The sequence below is a fragment of the Rhinatrema bivittatum genome, chromosome 4 (genome assembly GCF_901001135.1).
Source record: "Rhinatrema bivittatum chromosome 4, aRhiBiv1.1, whole genome shotgun sequence".
Lineage (NCBI taxonomy): Eukaryota > Metazoa > Chordata > Amphibia > Gymnophiona > Rhinatrematidae > Rhinatrema > Rhinatrema bivittatum.
This window is the reverse complement of record NC_042618.1, coordinates 108,726,308-108,746,331: the sequence shown is the minus strand read 5'-3', so window position 1 is coordinate 108,746,331 and position 20,024 is coordinate 108,726,308. Positions and strand designations below refer to the sequence as shown.

Genomic DNA, 20,024 nt, shown 5'->3' with positions numbered 1-20,024 from the left:
TTCATTTAATCCTAGCAATTGTAGCCAGGTCCACTTGGTGTCACTGCAGTTCAAGGGAACATACCACTGGCTTCCAACCATGTCACACCCCCCCCCCCCCTTTGTAGAGGGTAATTTAACATTTGTATGGCAAGAAGGACTTCTGTAGGCTTCAAAGGAAAGCAGTTGCACGGCCCCTCTCTGTCTGACCAACAAGGTTCTGCCAAGTGATTCACAGGTTACCATTTGCCTTTTCTGTTCTCCCCTTGCATTTTTATTGACCTTTGCTAGTTACAGCAAGAACAATATCTTAAGCTTCTGGCTTACACTATGGTCCCTAAAGCAGTCAGTGTGAGAAGCTTTACAGAGCTCTGAACTCAGAAACTCCAGGAGTTCAGATTCAGTACATTTTCCAAGCTACCAGACCGTCCCTTCTCTAATAAGGGTGAAAATATTTTATCCTAGATTTCAAGCGCACAGTTATCCACTTCTCTTAACAAAATAGTTATCCCAGCATACAAGTTTCAGAGACCACCAGCAACACCATTATCAGTACGAGAGTAAAATGGTGTGCTTTTCTTGTTAGTCTACTTGATGTGAAAAAATGAAGTCAATGAACAAGCCATAGGTAATTCCTTTTTATTGGATTGGCTTTGTAGACGATTTTCAAACTTTCTGCACTGGGACATAGTCCACAGGAATTTTTACCCATAGACTTTGCCCCAATTTTCAGAGACAGCGTGTACATGCTTTCACTTTGTAACTTGCCACGGGGTGCAGCTATTCATGGACAATTGTGTCTGCTTTTTGTGCAGGAAGATTTTCCCTGGAAAATAATATGCAGAAAATTGAAAATGTAACCTAGGCATGTTGTTCTCCTCCCCGAGAATGCATCTGACAAACTATTGATATGCATAAATGGCTTTGAAATTTGTCCTCCCGATGCATTTGTGACTAGCTTCCAAGAGTTCTGCTCCCTTCATCGGGTCAGGGCAGAATGATGTGCTCAGATATACAAGTAAAATACCGGTCGCATTACAACAGTGGTGTGATGATGTATGTTTTTAAAGCTGTAAAGTGAAAGGAGAGATGAGGAAAGACACATTAAGGCAAACACCCTAGGCTCCACACTTTGATAGGGGGGTGGCCCGCATGGCTTTCACCTGCTGCAGAAAGAGGCAATGCATAGATAAAAGGTCATGGTGGCATCAGAGGAAGGACAAGCATGGCATCATGAGCTGCATGATGTGGAGGAAGGACTGGGGTAGTACCCCATCCTAAAAAGGCGAGAGTGCTTGCTGGGGTCTTGGCTAGGGGAAGTGATTGATGGGGTTTTGGAGGGGTGGAGAAGTGTCAAATAGTCTGGACAGCTCCTCCCCCTATCCTCAACCACCAGTCTTCAATCTTTCAATCTTGGGGGGGGGGAGAACCCCACTCTAGTTGAATTGGCCTGAGCTCTGCACCCTTCTAGGTTCAGCTCTGGGTGGAGGTTGTGGTGGTGAGGTGCTTGCAGAGGGTAAGACCCACAGCCGAGTTTACAACCAGAGAAGGAGTAGGTCTGGTAATGGGTGAAGAAACCAATGTCTCTATTAAGTTCCTTTGTGTTTGTATCAAAATGTATGATTATTTTAATTTCAAATATCTTATCTTCTTGGATAGTTTTGAACTTTTGTTTTAGACTCCCAATTATAAAGTCATTGATGCAATACTGTGGCCTGGAAAAGCGTTTCCCGTAAAGAGTTTCTTCTCTGTGATATGTTAGCGTGTTTGTTTGTCCCTCATTCATCGATATGGCAGTCTTCCTCACACTTTCGGAATTGGATAATATAGACCACATTTATAGAAAAGCGTGAACGTGATCCGTTCATGCTGAATTGCTAGCCCACGTGGGTCGCTATAGAGTGCTGGGGGAATGTGCTGGCAAGGTTTTTGCAGGGTTTCATGTCATTTTCTTTGTGAGTTTCTGTTTGAAACTCGCTTCTTGCCAGTTTCTACTTGTGGTTGCTGGAAAAATAGAACTGAAAGAGTAGGGAAGATTTTTTTCAGTGATTCAGTAGCAGTGGCTATAGTCTTATGATTTTTCTCACTTTTCCTGTGCATGTATATATGTGTATGTGTGTGGGTTTGCTAAAGGTTAAGACACATATGTACTGCTTGGGCACATTCAAAGGGCTTTTTATAACCAACAACTGAATAGATATTTTCACAGCTTCACAAACTCGAATGTGTTCCACTTAACAAATATTTGATATAATTTTGTTTTCTTTTAAATTATACTAAACATTGGGTTTTGGTACATGCGTTTAATCATTTGAAAATATATGAAAGGCAGCAACTGAAAATGAAAAAAAAGGACAGTTCCTAGCCTTCAGTGTAGAAATAAGGATTCACAAACAAGATGTAGATGAGACCTTTATACTGGACTACCTTAATATGTCTCTGATTAGCTTTTGAGAGCTGTGCTCCATTCATCAGGTCAGTGAGGAAACAGCGCAGTTCTACCAGGGATAAACAGTACAGAATCAGTTGCATATGCTATTACAGCTCAATAAAAGGATGAGGGGAAAGAGAGAAGATGACAGAGGTGATAGGCAGTAACATTTTACAGTTCCAAGAGGCTTTAAGTACAATAATGAGAGAGAAAGCCGAGGTCCTTATTAAGTCCTCCTGGTGTCAATTTTCAAAGAGTTTAGATGCCTAATTTAGGGAATTAGACAGCTAAATCAGCACCTTTGAAAGCTGACTAGGGCTGAATTCATAAATGTGGGAGCCTAAAATGTGAGTGGAGTTAGGAAGTGAGGGAGTTAGGGAGTTAGGAAGGAGGGAAAAAAAAAAGCACTTTCCAGTGAAATGGATGTCTGCAGAGCAGGCAAGGTTACTGACTGCTTTGCTGTTTTGGTAATTCAGAGTGGTACATCATGGCTGCATGGCAGTGCCAGCCATGTCCAAAACCTTGCAGTGATTAATTAATTAGCACAGGATCCTGACCACCATATTCCATAATTTTCTTTGCTACATATAGAATAATGTCTAAATTCTCACCACTCAACATCCTTGTCAACGCCAGCCACGGGACGAAACGCTAGCAGACAACACTCTGTCGCACATCGCTCTCTCGCTCCCACCAGCCCAGAACTGACCACAATAGTGTCTCACTACGCATTAATAGACCTGCGGTTCCTGAAGCTCCCTGAAGAAGGAGTATTGCACTCCGAAGCACTGCTGTGTTGGAGGATAGTCTTCAGGATTACACATGCTGATAGTGGATTTAAGTTACGTGCACGTAGCAGTAGTCATACATTCAGTGCCTTATCTTATGTTATAGCTCCGGATGGAGAATATCAGGACTCCTTGCGACCTATGATTAGTCAAGCCCAGAGCTATATGGGCTTCACATATAAGCCGAAAGCTTCTAGAGGCAATTTATGATGGTCGTAAGACTCCTCAACAAGAGCTCTTCTTTTTCATAGCTGAATATAATATTTCAAGGCTATTGGAATTGGCATGCATAGCTATGATTTATGCATCCACAATAATAGATCTGAGGAAATACCTTAGTGCTTTTATGGATCTTGGCACAGTTGGAAAGAATAGTTAAACTGAAGAAAAAAACACATGTATGGTTTATACACGTTCACCAAACATTTGGGTAAGAAGTGAACATAGGCAGATTAAGTTCTATATAGTGTACAACCCCCCCCCCCCCCACACACACACACCTTACACTCACATACATATATAAATCAAGGAAATGGAAGTCAGAAGTAAATCTCTGACAGACCTGTGGACAATTCTGTGTTCTCTTGCATTTAGGGACATAGCAGCCAGGAACTGCCTCCTGACCTGTAGTGGCAAGGACCGTGTGGCCAAAATCGGTGACTTTGGAATGGCTCGTGACATTTACAGGTAAGAGAGAAGGACATAGGGGAACAGAGCATGCAAGGCAGAATTGTCCTATGTTTCTAGAAGAGGACAAACAGTGCGGATAAAAATATAAACACACAAACTATCCTTGGGAGGTTAAGCTGAGCGCATTCAAAAGATTCAAGGGACCTTTAATTTTCATGGAACATCTTTGGAATACTGCTGGAAGTTCCCATCTGGAAATGACTTCTTTTACGTTTTGATTCAGTTTAGAAACTAGTGATATTGTGAGGTGTTGGTGCCTGGGCTTTTAAAGAGAGCAGAGGCAGCACACTCAAGCCCAGGGAGGAAGAGAATGTAACTCCTGACATAAGACTGGTGATAAGGTTTAGTCTTGGAGTAGATTTTCTCCTCCCAGCCCTTGGCCAGTAAAAATGAACAGATGCTGCTCAGGCAGAGGAGAGGTTATAATGTGGGGAAAATGTATTTGCTTCTGTTAGGGGTCTATCGCGCTATATTTTAGTACAACATGCCTGCAAGGGGAAAATTTAAACTTGGGCAATTTTGGTGCCAGCAAGGTTGCAGTACTTCTTTAAGAATGGACAACAATCCTTTTATCATTCTTGCTACCCAGAAATGCCTTAAAATTGTGAAATTACTTACCTGATAATTTCGTTTCCTTAGTGTAGACAGACAGACTCAGAACCAGTGGGTTTATGCTCCCCTGCCAGCAGATGGAGCCGGAGCAAGCTGACGTCACAGTATACATAATCCTGCAGTGACCCCCAACCTAACAGTATTCTCTTCAAAAATAACTGTGGACAGACTAGCAAAAAAATTGATTAAAACATGATTAAAAACAGGCAACTAGAACTGTACTCAACCAACAAGAAACATTGAACTCACGTAAGATTCTAGGTACCCCAAGCTAAGGCCTGGATGAACATTTATCAGTAATCTCTTGGGACCCAGAGCCCCACAGCTGGACTATTGACAGCCAAAGGCGGGAAGCTGAGTGCATCTGTCTACACTAAAGAAAACAAAATTATCAGGTAAGTAATTTCTCCATTTCCTAGCGAGTAGACAGATGGACTCAGGACCAGTGGGATGTACCAAAGCTACTCCCCAACAGGATGGGAGGCTGCCCGCAATCCAGTCAACACCACACGTGCAAAGGCTGATTCCTCCCGGGTCTGCACAACCAGATGATAAAACCTGGAAAAAGTGTGTAAGGAGGACCACATCACAGCTCAGCAGATATTGACGGGAGACAACAGACTAACATCCATTCATTACACTGCTTGAACCCTAGTGAATAAGCCCTAACCTGAGAAGGCAACGGCTTTTCAAATCCACATACACGGCCGTGACTACTTCCTTAATCCAACGAGTTGTGGTAGCCTGCGAAGCTGGAGCACCCGGCTTACTCCTGCCATGGAGAACAAAGATCAATCTTTTGAAAAGGTTCAGAAACCTCCAGATACTGAACAAGTCAAGACAGCCAAGGACCTCTGCATCCCTGACTTTAGCCAGGGATGGCAAGGAGATGGACTGATTCAAATGAAAGTCCGAGACTACCTTGGGTAAGAAGGATGGAACAGTACATAGCTGTAATGATCCCAGAGTCACCTGAAGGAACGGCTCCCGGCAAGACAAGGCCTGCAGCTCAGAAATTCAACACGCTGAACATAATGCCACCAGGAACAGAGTCTTTAAGGTCAACAACCGCAAGGAAAGGTTATGCACTGGTCAGAATATAGGGCCCACCAAAAAATCTAATACCAAGTTAAGACTCTACAAGGAACCGTTAACCTCAAGGGTGGCCTAAGATGATTCACTCCCTTCAAAAAATGGATCTCATCAGGGTGAGACGATAAGCCCCTAAAACAGGTAAGAGCTGCAATCTGCATCTTCAAGGAATTAAGGGCCAATCCTTTATTCAACCCACCCTGCAAAAAATCCAGAATGAGTGGGATCTTAACTGAATGAGGAAGGACATCCTGCTCCTCACACCAGGCCTCAAAAACTCTTCAAACCCACACCTAAGCCAAGGAAGTGGAGAACTTGTGAGCACAGAGTAAGGTGGCAATCACCACAGAGGAATAACTACGCTTCAAGAGGTGAGTCCTCTCAAGGGCCAAACCGCAAGAATGAACTGAGCCGGATCCTTGTGGAGAACTGGTCCCTGCTGTAACAGATCCATGTGCAGTGAAAGGTGAAGCGGGTCTCCACCAGGAGTCTTCGCAAAACTGCACACCACTGATGCCTGGGCCAGTCCGGTGCCGCAAGGAGTACTAGCCTTCAGTGGCCTTTGATCTTGCGAATTATCCTACCCAGCAAGGGCCACAAGGAAAGGTATAAAGCAATCTTTCTTCCGGCCAGACCTGTACGAGAGCGTCTATTCCCAGGGACCATAGATCTCTCCTGCGACTGTAGAATCTAGGAATCTTTGCATTGTGAGAAGTCGCCAGCAGGACTAGGAACAGAAGGCCCCAGCAATCCACAATCAGCTGAAATGACTCGGCTGACCACACCCATTCTCCTGGGTCCAGACTCTCCCTGCTGAGAAAGTTCGCTCTTACGTTGTCTTTTCCTGCAATGTGAGAGGCTGAGATCATCTGCAGATGACCTTCTGCCCATTCCATAAGCTGGTCTATTTCCTGCGACACTTGCTGGCTCTTGCTTCCTCCCTGGCAATTGATATAGGCCACCGTCGTCGCACTGTCCAACATCACGCAAACTGCTTGATCCCACAGCCTGTGGCTGAACTGCAAGCATGCCAGCTGTACCGCCTGGGCTTCCAGGTGATTGATGTTCCAGCAGGACTCTTCAGCATACCCACGCCCTTGGACCGTTAACTCCAGACAGTGAGCCCCTCCCACCATGGAGACTCACATCTGTCATAAGTACCAACCATGTCGGAGAGGCCAAGGGAACTCCCTTTCTCAGATGATGCTCCAGCAATCACCACTGGAGGCGGGAGCAGGTTTCCATCGGCAAGAGGAGCCGAACAGCATAGTCCTGAGACTGCGGGTTCCAACGAGACAGCAGAGAGCGCTGAAGAGGACGCATATGTGCCCTCGCCATGGCATCACTTCCAGGGTTGCCGCCATCAAACAGAGCACCTGTAGGTAGGACCAAACCATCGGGTGTATGGTATTTACCAACTGATACACTTGAGACATCAAGTTCTGAATCCAAACTTCTGGTAAGAAAACTCCGTCCCGCCCCATGTCGAACCAGACCCCCAGATACTCCAATGACTGGGATGGCTGAAGATTGCTCTTGGTCAGGTTCACCACCCAACCAAGCTTCTGCAATAAGGAGATCACCTTGTGTATCACCAGGCAGTTCCCTTCCTGAGACTTGGCTCGAATCAGCGAGTTATCCAAATACGGGTGCACCAGGATCCCTTCTCTTCATAAGGCCGCCTCTACCTCCACCATAACCTTGGAAAATGTTCTGGAAGCGGTGGCTAGACCAAAGGGCAGCGCCCGAAACTGATATTGGTGCCCCAACACCGCAAAGCATAGAAAATGTTGGTGTTCCAATCGTATGGGAATATGATGGTAAGTCTCTAACAGATCCAGGGATGTCAGAAATTCCCTCGACTGCACTGCAATTATCACAGAGCATAAGGTTTCCATACGAAAATGAGTCACCTTCAAATGACAGTTGACCCTCTTGAGATCCAGGATGGGACGAAAGGAGCCCCTTTCTTGGCACAACAAAATAGATGGAATATCACCCCATGCTTTCTTGAGACGTGGGCACCGGAACCAAAGCCCTCAGCCTGAGGAGCCTTTAAAGTGTGAACTCCACTGCCTGCTTCTTCTGCAGGGAGTGACAAGTGGACACCATGAACACATCCTGAGGAATAATGTGAAATTATAGTGCATATTCTTCTCATATCACCTCCGATAAAAGAGAGAGAGACGTCTCTCATTTCTTGTTCCGGAAGTTGGGTCGGCAAACCTTCAAAGGGAAGCTCAGGAAGGTCCACCACCCGAGCCCGCTCCTCTCTTGGGCTGCTGGAGATGAAAGGACTGAGACCTACTGAAAGGTCAACCCTCTGTAGGGATGCTTGGAACCCCGGAAACAACCCCTCATACCAAAGGGGCGCTGTAACTGCTTCTTATCTTCTGACAACCGAGGAACCAGAGATTCGCCCCACTAACTGGCCCAAATAAGAGTGAGCCTTTAAAGGGCATCTTGATAAGATTAACTTTGGAGGCTGTGTCAGCTTACCAATTTCACAAGCAGAATTGACGCCTGGCCGCTATCACCAAAGCTAATCCTCTGGCTGAAGCACGGATCAAATCACAGCCTGCATCTGCTAAAAAGGCGGCAGCAGGCTCCATAACTGCTCTGGAATTCCCTCCAGATTCATCATCCTCCTAAGAGAGAAGCAGACAAGATCACACCCCTAGGGCGCTACAGGAAGCAATCTACAAAGTCATTGCTACTGCCTCAAAGGCTTGTTTAAGAATAGCCTCAATCCTTCTATCATGTACATCCTTCAAGCTGCTCCTCCCTCTATGGGGATAGTCGTCCGCTTACAGACGACACCTTCTAGTTCATTCACTTTGGGAAAACGCAAACGCTCTCTCACAGCTGGATCGAGGGGTTACAAGCCTTCTAATGTCCGACCCCCTTTAAAATTTGCCTCTGGGACATCCCATTCCACATCACTCAATTTCTGAATGGCATCCATCACAGGGAAAAACAAGAGGCTTTACATAAGGAAACCAAAATGTGATTCTTCCTCGGCTCCAACATAGCATCCAAACCAGGGACACTCAGCTGTTTCAAGGTCTGGGAAATCAGGGCCGGCAGTTCATCTCTATGAAAGAACCGCAACATGGTTCGATACAGTTCAGTCCTGGTGGAATTTCCCCAGCTTCCAGGGAATCAGGATCAACCTCATCAGTGCCATCCGGATTCCTGTTGGAGTAGAGGTGAGCTCCGGCACTTAAGCATAGGACTGGAAGAGGGAGGAGACGCCGGCTGAGGGTCTGCCCACACAGGAATGGAGGACTGCGCCTGAAGAAAAGCTTGTAAACGTTGAAAAAATTCCACCCAAGAAAAAGCAGCCAGATCCAGACCAAGCCCAGAAGGAACTGAAGCTGGTCCCACAGAACTGCCCTCGCCTGCAGAGGACCAATCAAGAGAGAACCAAGGGCTGACATCTCTCCAGTCAAGGCCGTGACCACCCCATCATCAGAGTGGGAGGAGCCAGGCTTAGCAAACTTTAGGGGAGACAACTGTCCTTCAGCATCTGAACAGCGCTGGCACAGGTTAGAAGCCAGGTCAGGCTGAGAAGGCCTAATATGACAGGCAATACAAATAGGAAGACGCTTAGGCTTCTTGCTTATCGGCATCATCGTGGCGGTAAACGTGCGTCTGAACGGCTCGCACTCAAAAGGGATACACGCACAAAAAATAAATGCCTAGAAGGAAGTGCGGCAAGGCGCACGCACAACTTGTATGCCAAGCTAAGCATGTGAACAGTTTAAAATTAGTGCATGTAAAAAGCACGCCCAAAAACCGAGCGCTCAACGCATAAACATAGCCGACGCACTGTGCACATCGATGGCCTGCAGAGGGCAGCAAAGCATGCATAGGAGCACAAGAAAAATGCTGCCGTGATCTACCATGCAGTGTGCAAGAAAAAAGCCTATGAGGTCTAGCCCACCGGAGGCCGCTCAACCCACCAAGCTGCCCAGTTTCCCAATTCCAACGAGAGCAGGAATGAATGTCGGTACTGTGCGCCGAGCACGGAGACTAGAGAAAGTCCTGAAACCCTTTTTTCTCTGTTTTAAAGGAAAAACTTCTCTATTTCTTTTTTTTTTTAAACTTACCTGAGCTCAGTGCTTACTGGCTGAGCACAGAGACAGTCTCCAGCTGCGGGGGGAGAGGAAGTCTTCCAAGGTGCACTCGGCCTCCTGCACCCGCTGCCTTTCAGCTGAACTAGCAGCTAAGTCCACACTGGGAAACCCAGCTACCGGACCAACGGACATCTCTGAGGAACCACAGAAGTCACCTCAGAAATTCTCAACTGGGGGAGGGTTGTTAAGGTATCACCACAGGAAAGCGGGGCCTTCTTTTCCTTACTTTAGATTTAAAATTTCTCTTTCCAAAAAACTGGAAGCAATCTCCATAGGGAGATGCACGTCCATCATCTGCTGGAGACAGAGAATACTGGCAGGCTGGGGTCACTGTAAGGTTATATATACTGTGACGTCAGCTTGCTGGCAGGGGAGCATAAACCCACTGGTCCTAAGCTCATCTGTCTTCATGCTAGGAAAATTGTCTTTGCTTATTCAGCTGGAAGGGAATCAAATCTCTGATCTGATCTTTCCTTGTTTTTGTATTGCAGAGCAAGCTACTACCGCAAAGGGGGCAGAGCCATGCTTCCTGTCAAATGGATGCCACCAGAGGCCTTCCTGGAAGGAGTTTTCACATCAAAAACAGACACTTGGTAATGACTATGGTTTCTTTAATCCTCAGGTTAACAGGTTCAAAATTGGAAATTAGAAGAAGTTTCTGAGCCCTTTTGAACAGGAAAGAAAGGAGGCAGGGATTTGTTTCACATGCAGCAGCAAATAAAGCAAATCTCAGAAATGTTTTTTGCATATCTTGAGCCATCAGTGCAAACAGACTGGGCTCAGCTTTCAAAAGTGCTCAAGCGATCGTCAGTGTCCCACATTTATTTCAGTGATTCACACACAGGAGGATAACTTTCAAACAAATACGCGACGAGGCATACACGTGCATAATATTGGCTGCGAGCAGATACACGCAAGTATTTTATAACTCACATTATGATAAATGTGTGTTTTATTAAATGCACATATCTCTTCCCTGAAACATACTCACATATGTAGGCCTACATGAAAATACATGCAGTGCAATGAAACCACATATATCAGTGCATTGAATGCATGTACTTTTCCTATCAATAAAAAAAAACGTGTGTATATTTTACACATGAAAGTAATATAGGACTTACTTGCAAGTCCTGTGTTTCGTGTGCAGGTCAGCTAGTTTTAAAACATGCACATGTAAATAACATTAACTAGTTTACCAATTAGTCTAGAAGTTCACCAAGTCCTTCTCCAGGTCATCGACTTTCATGGTTCTTCAGCCAGACCTCCCATCCAGTCAGTACTACACAATAAACAGATTTATTATTATGCCAAATAATTAACATGTGTTTAAATAAATAAGTTGACAAATGCTCACACATCTTTTAAAACAGCAACTTACACATGTAAGTGTTGGCCCTGACCTTAAATACCCCTAGACTACCTCTTACGCACATATATGCATGCACAAATGTGAAAATACATGCATATTTTTGACTCAGAAAATACAGAACACATGAGTACAGTCTATATTATGTGCATATATACTAATTTTTACACATGTAAAGATTTGAAAATTCACCCCTTATATTTTTTTACTGTGTTGCTAAGTGTGCAGTTTTATTAATACGTGTGCCACTTTGGAATTAAAATTGCACATGTAATAAACAAAGTGTGTAATGGCCAAAGACAAGTTACTAGCTGGGTCATTTGAGCATTTGTTTAGCTCAATTTGGAAAAGCAAGTCGTGCATTTATACGTCTACATACAGACTTTAATCTGGGATATTAAGGATGTGCATTCAACGGCCATTCATTGCATTCATTTCCCATTACACGCATACTAGAAGTACGTGCGTAACACTTCTTGGGGGTGTAATACATTTTTTTTGTGTTACTGTGTTGAATTACATTTTGTGTGGTTTATTGTGAATTATTTTTTGTTGTGATAAGAGTTAATGAACCATTTAACATACTTTTGCATCTCATTACCTCATTGGCATAGATTATGCATTAATGATAACAAAATCTAGTTTATGCACATTAACAGCACTGTTAACATGTGTTAGACAATGCAGGCATTTAGGAGATAATTTTAAAAAGAATTATGCATATAAATGTATCATACTATAGACAGTTTTAAAAAGCCATTTACATGTGTAAAGTGCTCTTACATGGGTATATCCTATGGACAATTCAATGACATATATTGTAGCACTCTTCAAAAGCCCACTTACACAGGGAAACTCAATTTTATGCATGTAAATGCTTTTTAAAATCAGGCCCTTAATGTGCATTAATACTTGTGTGACCATTAACCCAGTTGAATACATTGGACCCTTTATATCATGCAAAGGTGTTATCAGAGCATATTCAAAACATCATAACATTTTCAGCAGCACATTTAACATTAACATTGTTGATAGATGCAGGACAAGTTCTATTAATTATGCAATGCAGGAGATGTTCCATTAATGCCATTCTAGAATAACGATATATTAAATATACCCATGCTATAAGAACGCTTTGAGAAACACAGCAATCCCTAATATTAAGCTACATGGAACTATGTCTAGCATCACCTCTCACATTACAAGGGGTCTAATGACATGTTGAGAAACTGATAGATAACATACAGGACAATAGTTTAGGTAGCCCAAAGTTACTTATATGGCAGTGGGTGAAACATGCCAATCTTATGATGGATACTGCTTGATGCGGCACAGTGCCTCTAACTCAGTGGAATGATAGGGCTAATGAAAGCCATCTTGCTTATAGCAGCAGTTTTCTTTCATATTTTTTTTGGCTTACTTATTTGTCTCAGGAAGAAGTGCCACAATATTGTTAGAAAGGCAAAATATCAATACCTTCCACATTCTTTCCATCATGAGGCAAAGAATCAACAGCCTTTAACCCAGTGAGTAAAGCTCAGTTGTTCTGGTTGTTCGTATGGCAGGTCCTTTGGTGTGCTCCTTTGGGAAATCTTCTCACTAGGCTACATGCCTTACCCATGTAAAACTAATCAGGAAGTGTTGGAGTTTGTCACCAGTGGAGGACGTATGGATCCACCTAAAAAATGTCCTGGTCCCGTGTAAGTATTTCCAGTATGGGCATGCACTGAAAATATTTTACTTTTATTCCTTTTTTTTTTTTTTTTTGTATTATTTGTTTATTGAACTTTTAATAATATACAAAGAATTAACTTTTGCATTGAAATACAGAGCAAAAAGGAAAAATAGTGGACTTACTCCACAAAACTTAGAAAGTAACCATTTAAAAATAAATAATCTCTTGTTACATTGGAAACAATGAGGGGGTTTTTATAAGTATTAGGAGTCAAAAAGGAAATAAAAATTAGACCATTCATTAACGTCCTGTATCATACCCCATTAATTACTAATTACTCCTTTCATGTTACACTAGGTTGTCTCCTCCCATCCAAAAAGGTCCTAAGTTGGTCAGGAAAAAAGAAAATATATGTATTTCTGGACAGTTTAACTATGCACTTGCACGGATAGCGCAGTAAGAAACTGGCTCCAAGTGCTTGGGTTTCAGATCTCATTAATAAAAAGGCCTTTCTACGCTGCTGCATAGCTTTAGCTAAGTCTGGATAAACCTGAACAGTAGCTCCACAATACAATTCAGTTATATTTCTAAAGTAACTTTTCATTATCTTTGAGACACTAGCTTCATCATAAAAAGAAACAAAAAGTACAGCTCTGTCTACAATTTAAAGAGATGAATTTTCCAGGTAATCTGTTAGATTTTGCATATCCAACCTTTGAGGATTTGGTATTTCGGAGACAGGGTTATTTCTTTTTGGGAGAAAAAACAATTTTTTAATCGCTGGTATCTCATCTTGAGGAATCTTTAATGTCTCCATTACGTATTTCTTAAAAGTCAATATAGGGATTTCTCCCATAACAATTGGAAAATTTAATAATCTTATGTTATTATGCCTCATAAAATTCTCTATAGATTCCAATCTCCTTGACATATTTGTCCTTTCAGCTAATAAATTGGCATTAATAGTTTGGAGGCTATTTAATTCAGCGTTAACTTTCTGAAATGACTGTTCATACTGCAGAAATCTTTTTTGATTCTCCTGTTCTTGTATATCAGATTTAGCAACAATCTCGTCCAATTTTTGGGCCTGGTTGTCTAGTTGGCCAGACATCCTCACCATAAAATCCCAGATTGTATCTAGGGTGACTACCGCTGGCTTGATACATTGCTGTGGGAATGTTAACCTTACCCCACTTTCAGCAGGCCGGCTACCTCCCCCAGATGTTATAGGGGTGGTGTCTCCTACTGCGTTTGTTCCACCTTGCAGTGAAGCAAATTCCTGGGTTTTTGGTTCATCCCCTGGCAAGACTGTGTCTTCTGGGCCACCTAGCCCGGCATTACTAGTATTTCCTAATATAGCCGCGGCTCCTCTGACTAAGTCCTGCGGCAAAGCTCTCAGCGGTGTCTTAGGAGTTTGAGGGCTCAACGAAATTTCCCCTGGGGAATAAAGCGCTCCTCTCGCCTGTTCTCCAATGGGGGTTGAGACACTCGTTGTGGGTAGAGAAGAGGCAAACTCAGATATTAATCGCTGACTTGTTGGAAGGTCAGAGTCAGGTGGAAATACTCGGACCTTCCCTTTCCTCTTGTGGGGCATATTTAAGAAGATAAATTTTCAAGTTGTATCTTGGAAAAAACAGTGCAATGAATTACCTCTCAGGGCGTCTTGTTTCCCCCTCGTGACTGAAGGTCCGGGTTCCGAGCAGCGAGCCTCCTCCTTCCTTCTCCGTACTAAGCCGGACAAAGCCGCGCGCGCCTAAGGGGCGCGCCGGCGGCGGTGGTGCGCCGCTAGTCCGTGGATTTTGTATCGCGTTGGGGCTCCTCCCTGCTGCGTCGTGGCGTCCTGGTTGGGGAGGTGTTCCGGCTCCAGCGAACCCCACTCCTTCAGCGGTCTCTACCGCTAGTCCGCGGATTTTGTATCACGTTGGGGCTCCTCCCTGCTGCGTCGTGGCGTCCTGGTTGGGGAAGGTGTTCCGGCTCCAGCAGCTCCAGCAAACCCCACTCCTTCAGCCTCCTTTTTTTTTTTTTTTTTTTGTTTCATTTGTGGTTTGTTTTGATTTGTTTTATTTGAAACAAACATAAAAAAGAAATGGAAAAAAAAAATGAATTTGGGTCTGAGCCCTCCCTATGTCTTTACATTTCCCCTCCTGCCCCCCCCTCCCCGGGGTGTCTCTCAGATTGGTCAGTACCATTTTGAAACACAGCACCAGTAGGGCAGGAGCGACCGGGGATTGCTCCTGCCCTATTTGGCCCAAATTATGGGATAAAATACTGAGGGAAATCCTGAATGGGTGAGGAGGAGGGGTATAGGAGCAAGCTTTGAAGGGGGTGTTTTTCAGCACATTCAATTGTGGGGTGTGTTTTGAAGCGAAACAAATGAAATTGTGTTCATTTTCCTTTCATTTAAATTATGAAATAAAATCACATTTGTGTTATTCAGTAAAGCCTGACCATGGTTAGCCTCAGTAGGTTAACTCATAATTAAACTTACCTCAAAGCTGCTAAAGAGTCACGTTAAACTACCTGACTCTAAAAACCCAGCAAGTAGAAATGATCCTCATGGGTATATATTATGCTACAATATAGTTGTGTGCAATTTTCAAAGAAAGAAACAACTATTTAATTTAAAGGGTTTGTTTTGTAATCCTGAGGCTTAATTTCAGGTGCCTTTTAAACTCTCTGCTTGGCTTATTAGAAAACCGATATGAGAACTTGCAACCTTTGAAGGACTCCTTGGGTCACTATCAGAGGTGGAAGGGGAGTGGAGGGAATAGTGGGATAAACAAATATTTTCCTAGCACTCATTAATCATGGAGAAAATAACTTTTTTGAAATAAAAAGTTTTGCGTTATATTTCATTTTACACAAATATGTAGCATTTCAACCTCGCTCTGCTAATTTCAGCACATTTGGAATTGGGACAAGATGCAGACAGAACATGCTCAAGGAGTGACATCAGTGCAATCTAAGGGGTGGATTTTAAAAGGGTTACGCGCGTAACCCTTTAAAACCCGCTCCTGCGCGCACCGAGCCTATTTTGCATAGGTCCGGCGACGTGCGCAAGCCCCGGGATACATGTATGTCCCAGGGCTTGAAAAAAAGAGGCGGGGCGGGACCGAGGTCTCCGGCACAGTGGCCGTGCCGGGGGATCGCGGGGCGGCACTCAGCCAGCACGCGCAACCTACACCTGCCCAGAGGCAGGCGCAACTTATGAAATAAAGGTAGGGGGTGATTTAGGTAGGGCTGGGGGGCGGGTTAGGTAGGGGGAGGGAGGGGAAGGCCGCTGCGATTTCGGAGCAGCCTCAGAGGGAAGGGAAACCCTTGCGCGCCGACCCCAGATTTTAATACATGCACATGGCTGCGTGCGCATGTTATAAAATCGGGCGTAGATTTGTGCGCGCCGGGTTGCACGAACAAATCTATGCCCGCGCATACCTACTAAAATCTGGCACTAAGGGCACAAAGCCAAAAATGTTGCCTACACTTCAAGCACCACTCAGCCTTATTTAAATGTGCTCTCAAAAACTCATGCAGATTGGCTCCATAGGAAAGGATATGGTCACAAGCAACAGTAAGACACATATAGAAAAAGCAGTTATCATTCTGAAAAAAAGTGGTAGTGTCTTAAAAAGGTACAATCTAAACCAGTGGTTCCCAACCCTGTCCTGGGGACCCCCTAGCCAGTCGGGTTTTCAGGATATCCACAATGAATATGCATGAGAGAAAATTTGCATGCACTGCCTGAAACCTACTAGTATGCCCAATAATAAATCCCTTGATCGAAATTACACCTGTTTTACAAAATTATAGATTAAATGTGATAAGGGGAGAACCTTTAACTCAGCAATGTTTATAACAGTGTCTCCAAAATAATCATCGTACCCCTCCTTATTTGGTGCAATGTCTTGTAGCAATCTCCAATTTTTTAAATTATTTTCTTATTTCAATTAAAAAAACTTATCTGAAAAAATATCAGCATGGTGTCCAGTCTCTGCAGCAATATCCACCGACGATGTGGAGTCTCATAGATATAGATACTTTTATATCTAACCCGACGCTGGCCGCACTTCAAGGATGATCTTCATCAGGGAATGCCACCATACTGACATTGCACCAAATACAGGAAGAGTACTGCTACTTTTCAGCTAAGTTTTTAATTGCAGTAAGAAAATTATTAACATGTTGGAGATCATTACAAGACGTTGCACCAAATAAGGAGGAGTATGAGGAGTATAGTGGAGGCACGTTATAAACATTGCTGAATTAGAACAGTATCTATTTTATGAGGTTCTCCCCTTATCAGATTTAGGGGTAGATTTTACAAGGGTGCGTGCGGGCGTACATGTGCACACGCTAGCCAGCGCGCGCACATGTACACACGATGTTATAACTTGCATGCGTAAGTTATAAAATCAGGGGTCTGCGCGCAAAAGGGGGAGCACGATTGTGCACCTTGCACGCGCTGAGTCTCGCTGCCTTCCCCCTTCCCTTCCCCCTAGCCTGACCTTCCCACCCCTTCTCCTAACCTTCCCCCCCCAGCCTTACTCTAACACCCCCACCCAAAGTTTTATCTTATCTTTTGCGCCTGCCGGCAGGCGGCAACCTACCAACTCACAATCCTTTGACACAGCGGCAATAGCTGCTGTGTCGGAGGCCTCTGACCCTGTCCCCTCCCCCTCCCCGCCCCTTTTTTGCAAGCCCCGGGACTTACACGCGTCCCGGGGCTTTACGTGCATCGCCGGGCCTTTTTAAAATAGGCCCGGTGCGTGTAGGGCTTTTAAAATCCGGCCCTTAGTTTACAATTTTATGGAGCAGGCATGATTTCGATGAAGTGATTTATTATTAGGCGCACTAAAAAGTTACAACACATTAGCAACTGCAGCGCTGGAAAGCAAGTGCATAGAAACCCATTTTTTAAAAATCCCTTTTTCCACGCCCCCCCCCCCCCAAAAAAAATGAAACAAAACATTGGGCCCAAGGCCTTTCCTCCCCCCGCCCCACCTTTGTTGAAACCCTATTGCGGGCAAATTTTTAAAAATGCAAGCCCCACAGGCCTTCTCATTCTTCCCACCACTCCAAGAGGTTTCTTACCCCAACTTTGCAGTTCACTGGGGCAGATGTCCTGCTAGGTATCTATTTCAACAGAGCTGGCTCTTCCATTAAGCATATTTGGCAATCACCTAGAGTGCAGCGATTTTAGGGGCACCAGCAGGGACTTCTATTCATGAGCACATAAAGCTCTGCTGGATAACTATTGGGAATTAAGATAGCAGGGAAGCAGCTGTAGGGAACAGGAAGAGGAAGGGATACTGGAGCAAATAGAACACAGAGCAGATCAAGCAAGAGCCACTCTGCTCCCTGATCCAACTCCTCTCCACCTCTGCACCTCTCACCTTTCTCCTCCCTTGTCATACAGAGAACAGGGTGTAAGGCTGGTGTGGACAGAGCAAAGCAAAGAAAAGCCCCTCTGCTCCCTAATTCAACTGCTCCCCTCCTGATGTTTCCCTCTTCCGTCTTGTTCTGCAGGGAAAAGAAGGGGAGGGAGGCGAGGTTAGAAAGGACAACAGCTCCGTTTTTATTTGAATGTTTCTATTTATAATTTATGGTCACTTGGTTCTGTACTTGAGCAATATTTTGTGTTTTCTGTGTGTGACCAACATGGGGTAGTCTGCTAGCATGTGGCTTCTGTGTATTCTAGCTTGTTCTGTTTTCCCAACAGGAAGAGCATTGCTGATAATAAATTTGAAATTGTAGCCTGCCTTTCCAAATAAAGCTCAAAGTGGCTTTTTAGAATTTAGGTACAATACATCCATGCCCCAAAGAGCTTACAATCTAAGGGGGGAATTTTTAAACACCGGCACGCACCAATACTGGCAGATACATGTGTGGCTGGGCCGCACCTGCGCTAACTGCATTTTCATAGCGGCCCAGCTATGCGCGTATCTGCTGGTACTCGCAGAAGTGCCGGATTCGTGAAAAGGGGCGGGCCAAGGGCCGGACAGCGCCATTTTGCTCTGGCCAGCGCGCGCAATTTACTTCTGCCTGGAGGAGCAGGTAAGTTTTGAAACAAATAGGGTAGGAAGGGTGGATTTAGGGGTGAGGGTGGAGAGGAGGAAAAGGGAGGAAGCTTAGTTAGGGAGATAGGGAACTGGGGATGGCCCGATCTCATCGGCAGGCATAACTTGTGAGATTAAAGGTACGGGGGGGGGGGGGGGTTTCGGGCTGGAGGGCGGGACAGGTAGGGGAAGGGAAGGGAAGGTGGGGGGGGGACTGGGGAAAGCCAGCTGGCCTCCCTGAGGGCTCAGTGCGCACAAGGTGCATTAGTGTGCACCACCTTCCGCGCGTCGACCCGATTTTATAACGTGCGCACGGCTGGGGCAGATACTTCTTTGGCACCCCTCAAAATATAATTTTAAAATTTCTTAAACATCAATAAAATATTTCAAAACAGCAGACATATCAAATATCACCCAATAATTAAAACTAATACGGATTTTAAAAATCTGCTGTTCTCTATATCTGTCATCCTAAGATTGTTGTAGACAGGGGGCACACATGCACACACACAATATGCTCCCTCTCTCTCATATACAGACGTAAATGCTTGCAGGCCGATACAGTACAGTACGCTCCGGTGGAGCGCACTGTTATCCCGCGATTGGATGTGCGTTTTCGACGTGCTAGCTTTACCCCTTATTCAGTAAGGGGTAAAGCTAGCGCCATTTTAACACTAACATTTTAACCGGCGCCATTTTGCGCAAAATGGCGCCGGCCGTACGGCAACACGATTCGACTGCAGGAGGTCGTTCCGGACCCCCGCTGGACTTTTGGCAAGTCTTGTGGGGGTCAGGAGGCCCCCCCAAGCTGGCCAAAAGTCCCTGGGGGTCCGGGAGCGATCTCCTACGCTCCTGACGTCGGGGGACAAAAAAACAAAATGGCGCCGGCGCTACCTTTGACCTGTCATATGACAGGTCAAAGGTAGCGCCGGCGCCATTTCTACAATGCACGGAGGTCCGAGAGTAAAAGATCACACCAGGACCCTTCCTCTGGACCCCAGGTAATTTAAGGCATTTTGGGGGGGTTCGGGAGGGTGGGGGATTTATTTTAAAGGGTCGGGGTGGGTTTTAGGGTTGTTTTAGTGTGCCGGTTTTCCCGCCCTCCCCCTTCCCCCGATTTACGATTTTTTGACGATAAATCGGGGGAATTGTTATTGTATCGCGGCTCTAACGATTTTTGACGATTTAAAATATAT

General features: G+C 44.7%; 1 protein-coding gene and 1 long non-coding RNA gene across 7 annotated transcripts in view; one reads left to right on the top strand and one right to left on the bottom strand.

Moving 5' to 3' along the window:
* Nucleotides 1–20,024, bottom strand: part of LOC115090054 — a 68,259-nt gene that overhangs the window by 902 nt on the left and 47,333 nt on the right. For all 6 annotated transcript variants that reach the window (XR_003856297.1, XR_003856293.1, XR_003856296.1 and 3 more), the window contains 3 exons: nucleotides 18,166–18,292; nucleotides 14,426–14,786; nucleotides 10,931–11,013 (listed from right to left, as the gene is read on the bottom strand). This is a non-coding gene — a long non-coding RNA (uncharacterized LOC115090054). The remainder of the gene's footprint in view (nucleotides 1–10,930; nucleotides 11,014–14,425; nucleotides 14,787–18,165; nucleotides 18,293–20,024) is intronic.
* The window catches only part of LTK (leukocyte receptor tyrosine kinase), a 170,968-nt gene that overhangs the window by 138,673 nt on the left and 12,271 nt on the right, over nucleotides 1–20,024 (top strand). The window contains exons 22-24 of the mRNA XM_029598654.1: nucleotides 3,793–3,885; nucleotides 10,223–10,324; nucleotides 12,666–12,800. Coding sequence (XP_029454514.1) covers nucleotides 3,793–3,885; nucleotides 10,223–10,324; nucleotides 12,666–12,800 — 330 coding nt within the window. The remainder of the gene's footprint in view (nucleotides 1–3,792; nucleotides 3,886–10,222; nucleotides 10,325–12,665; nucleotides 12,801–20,024) is intronic.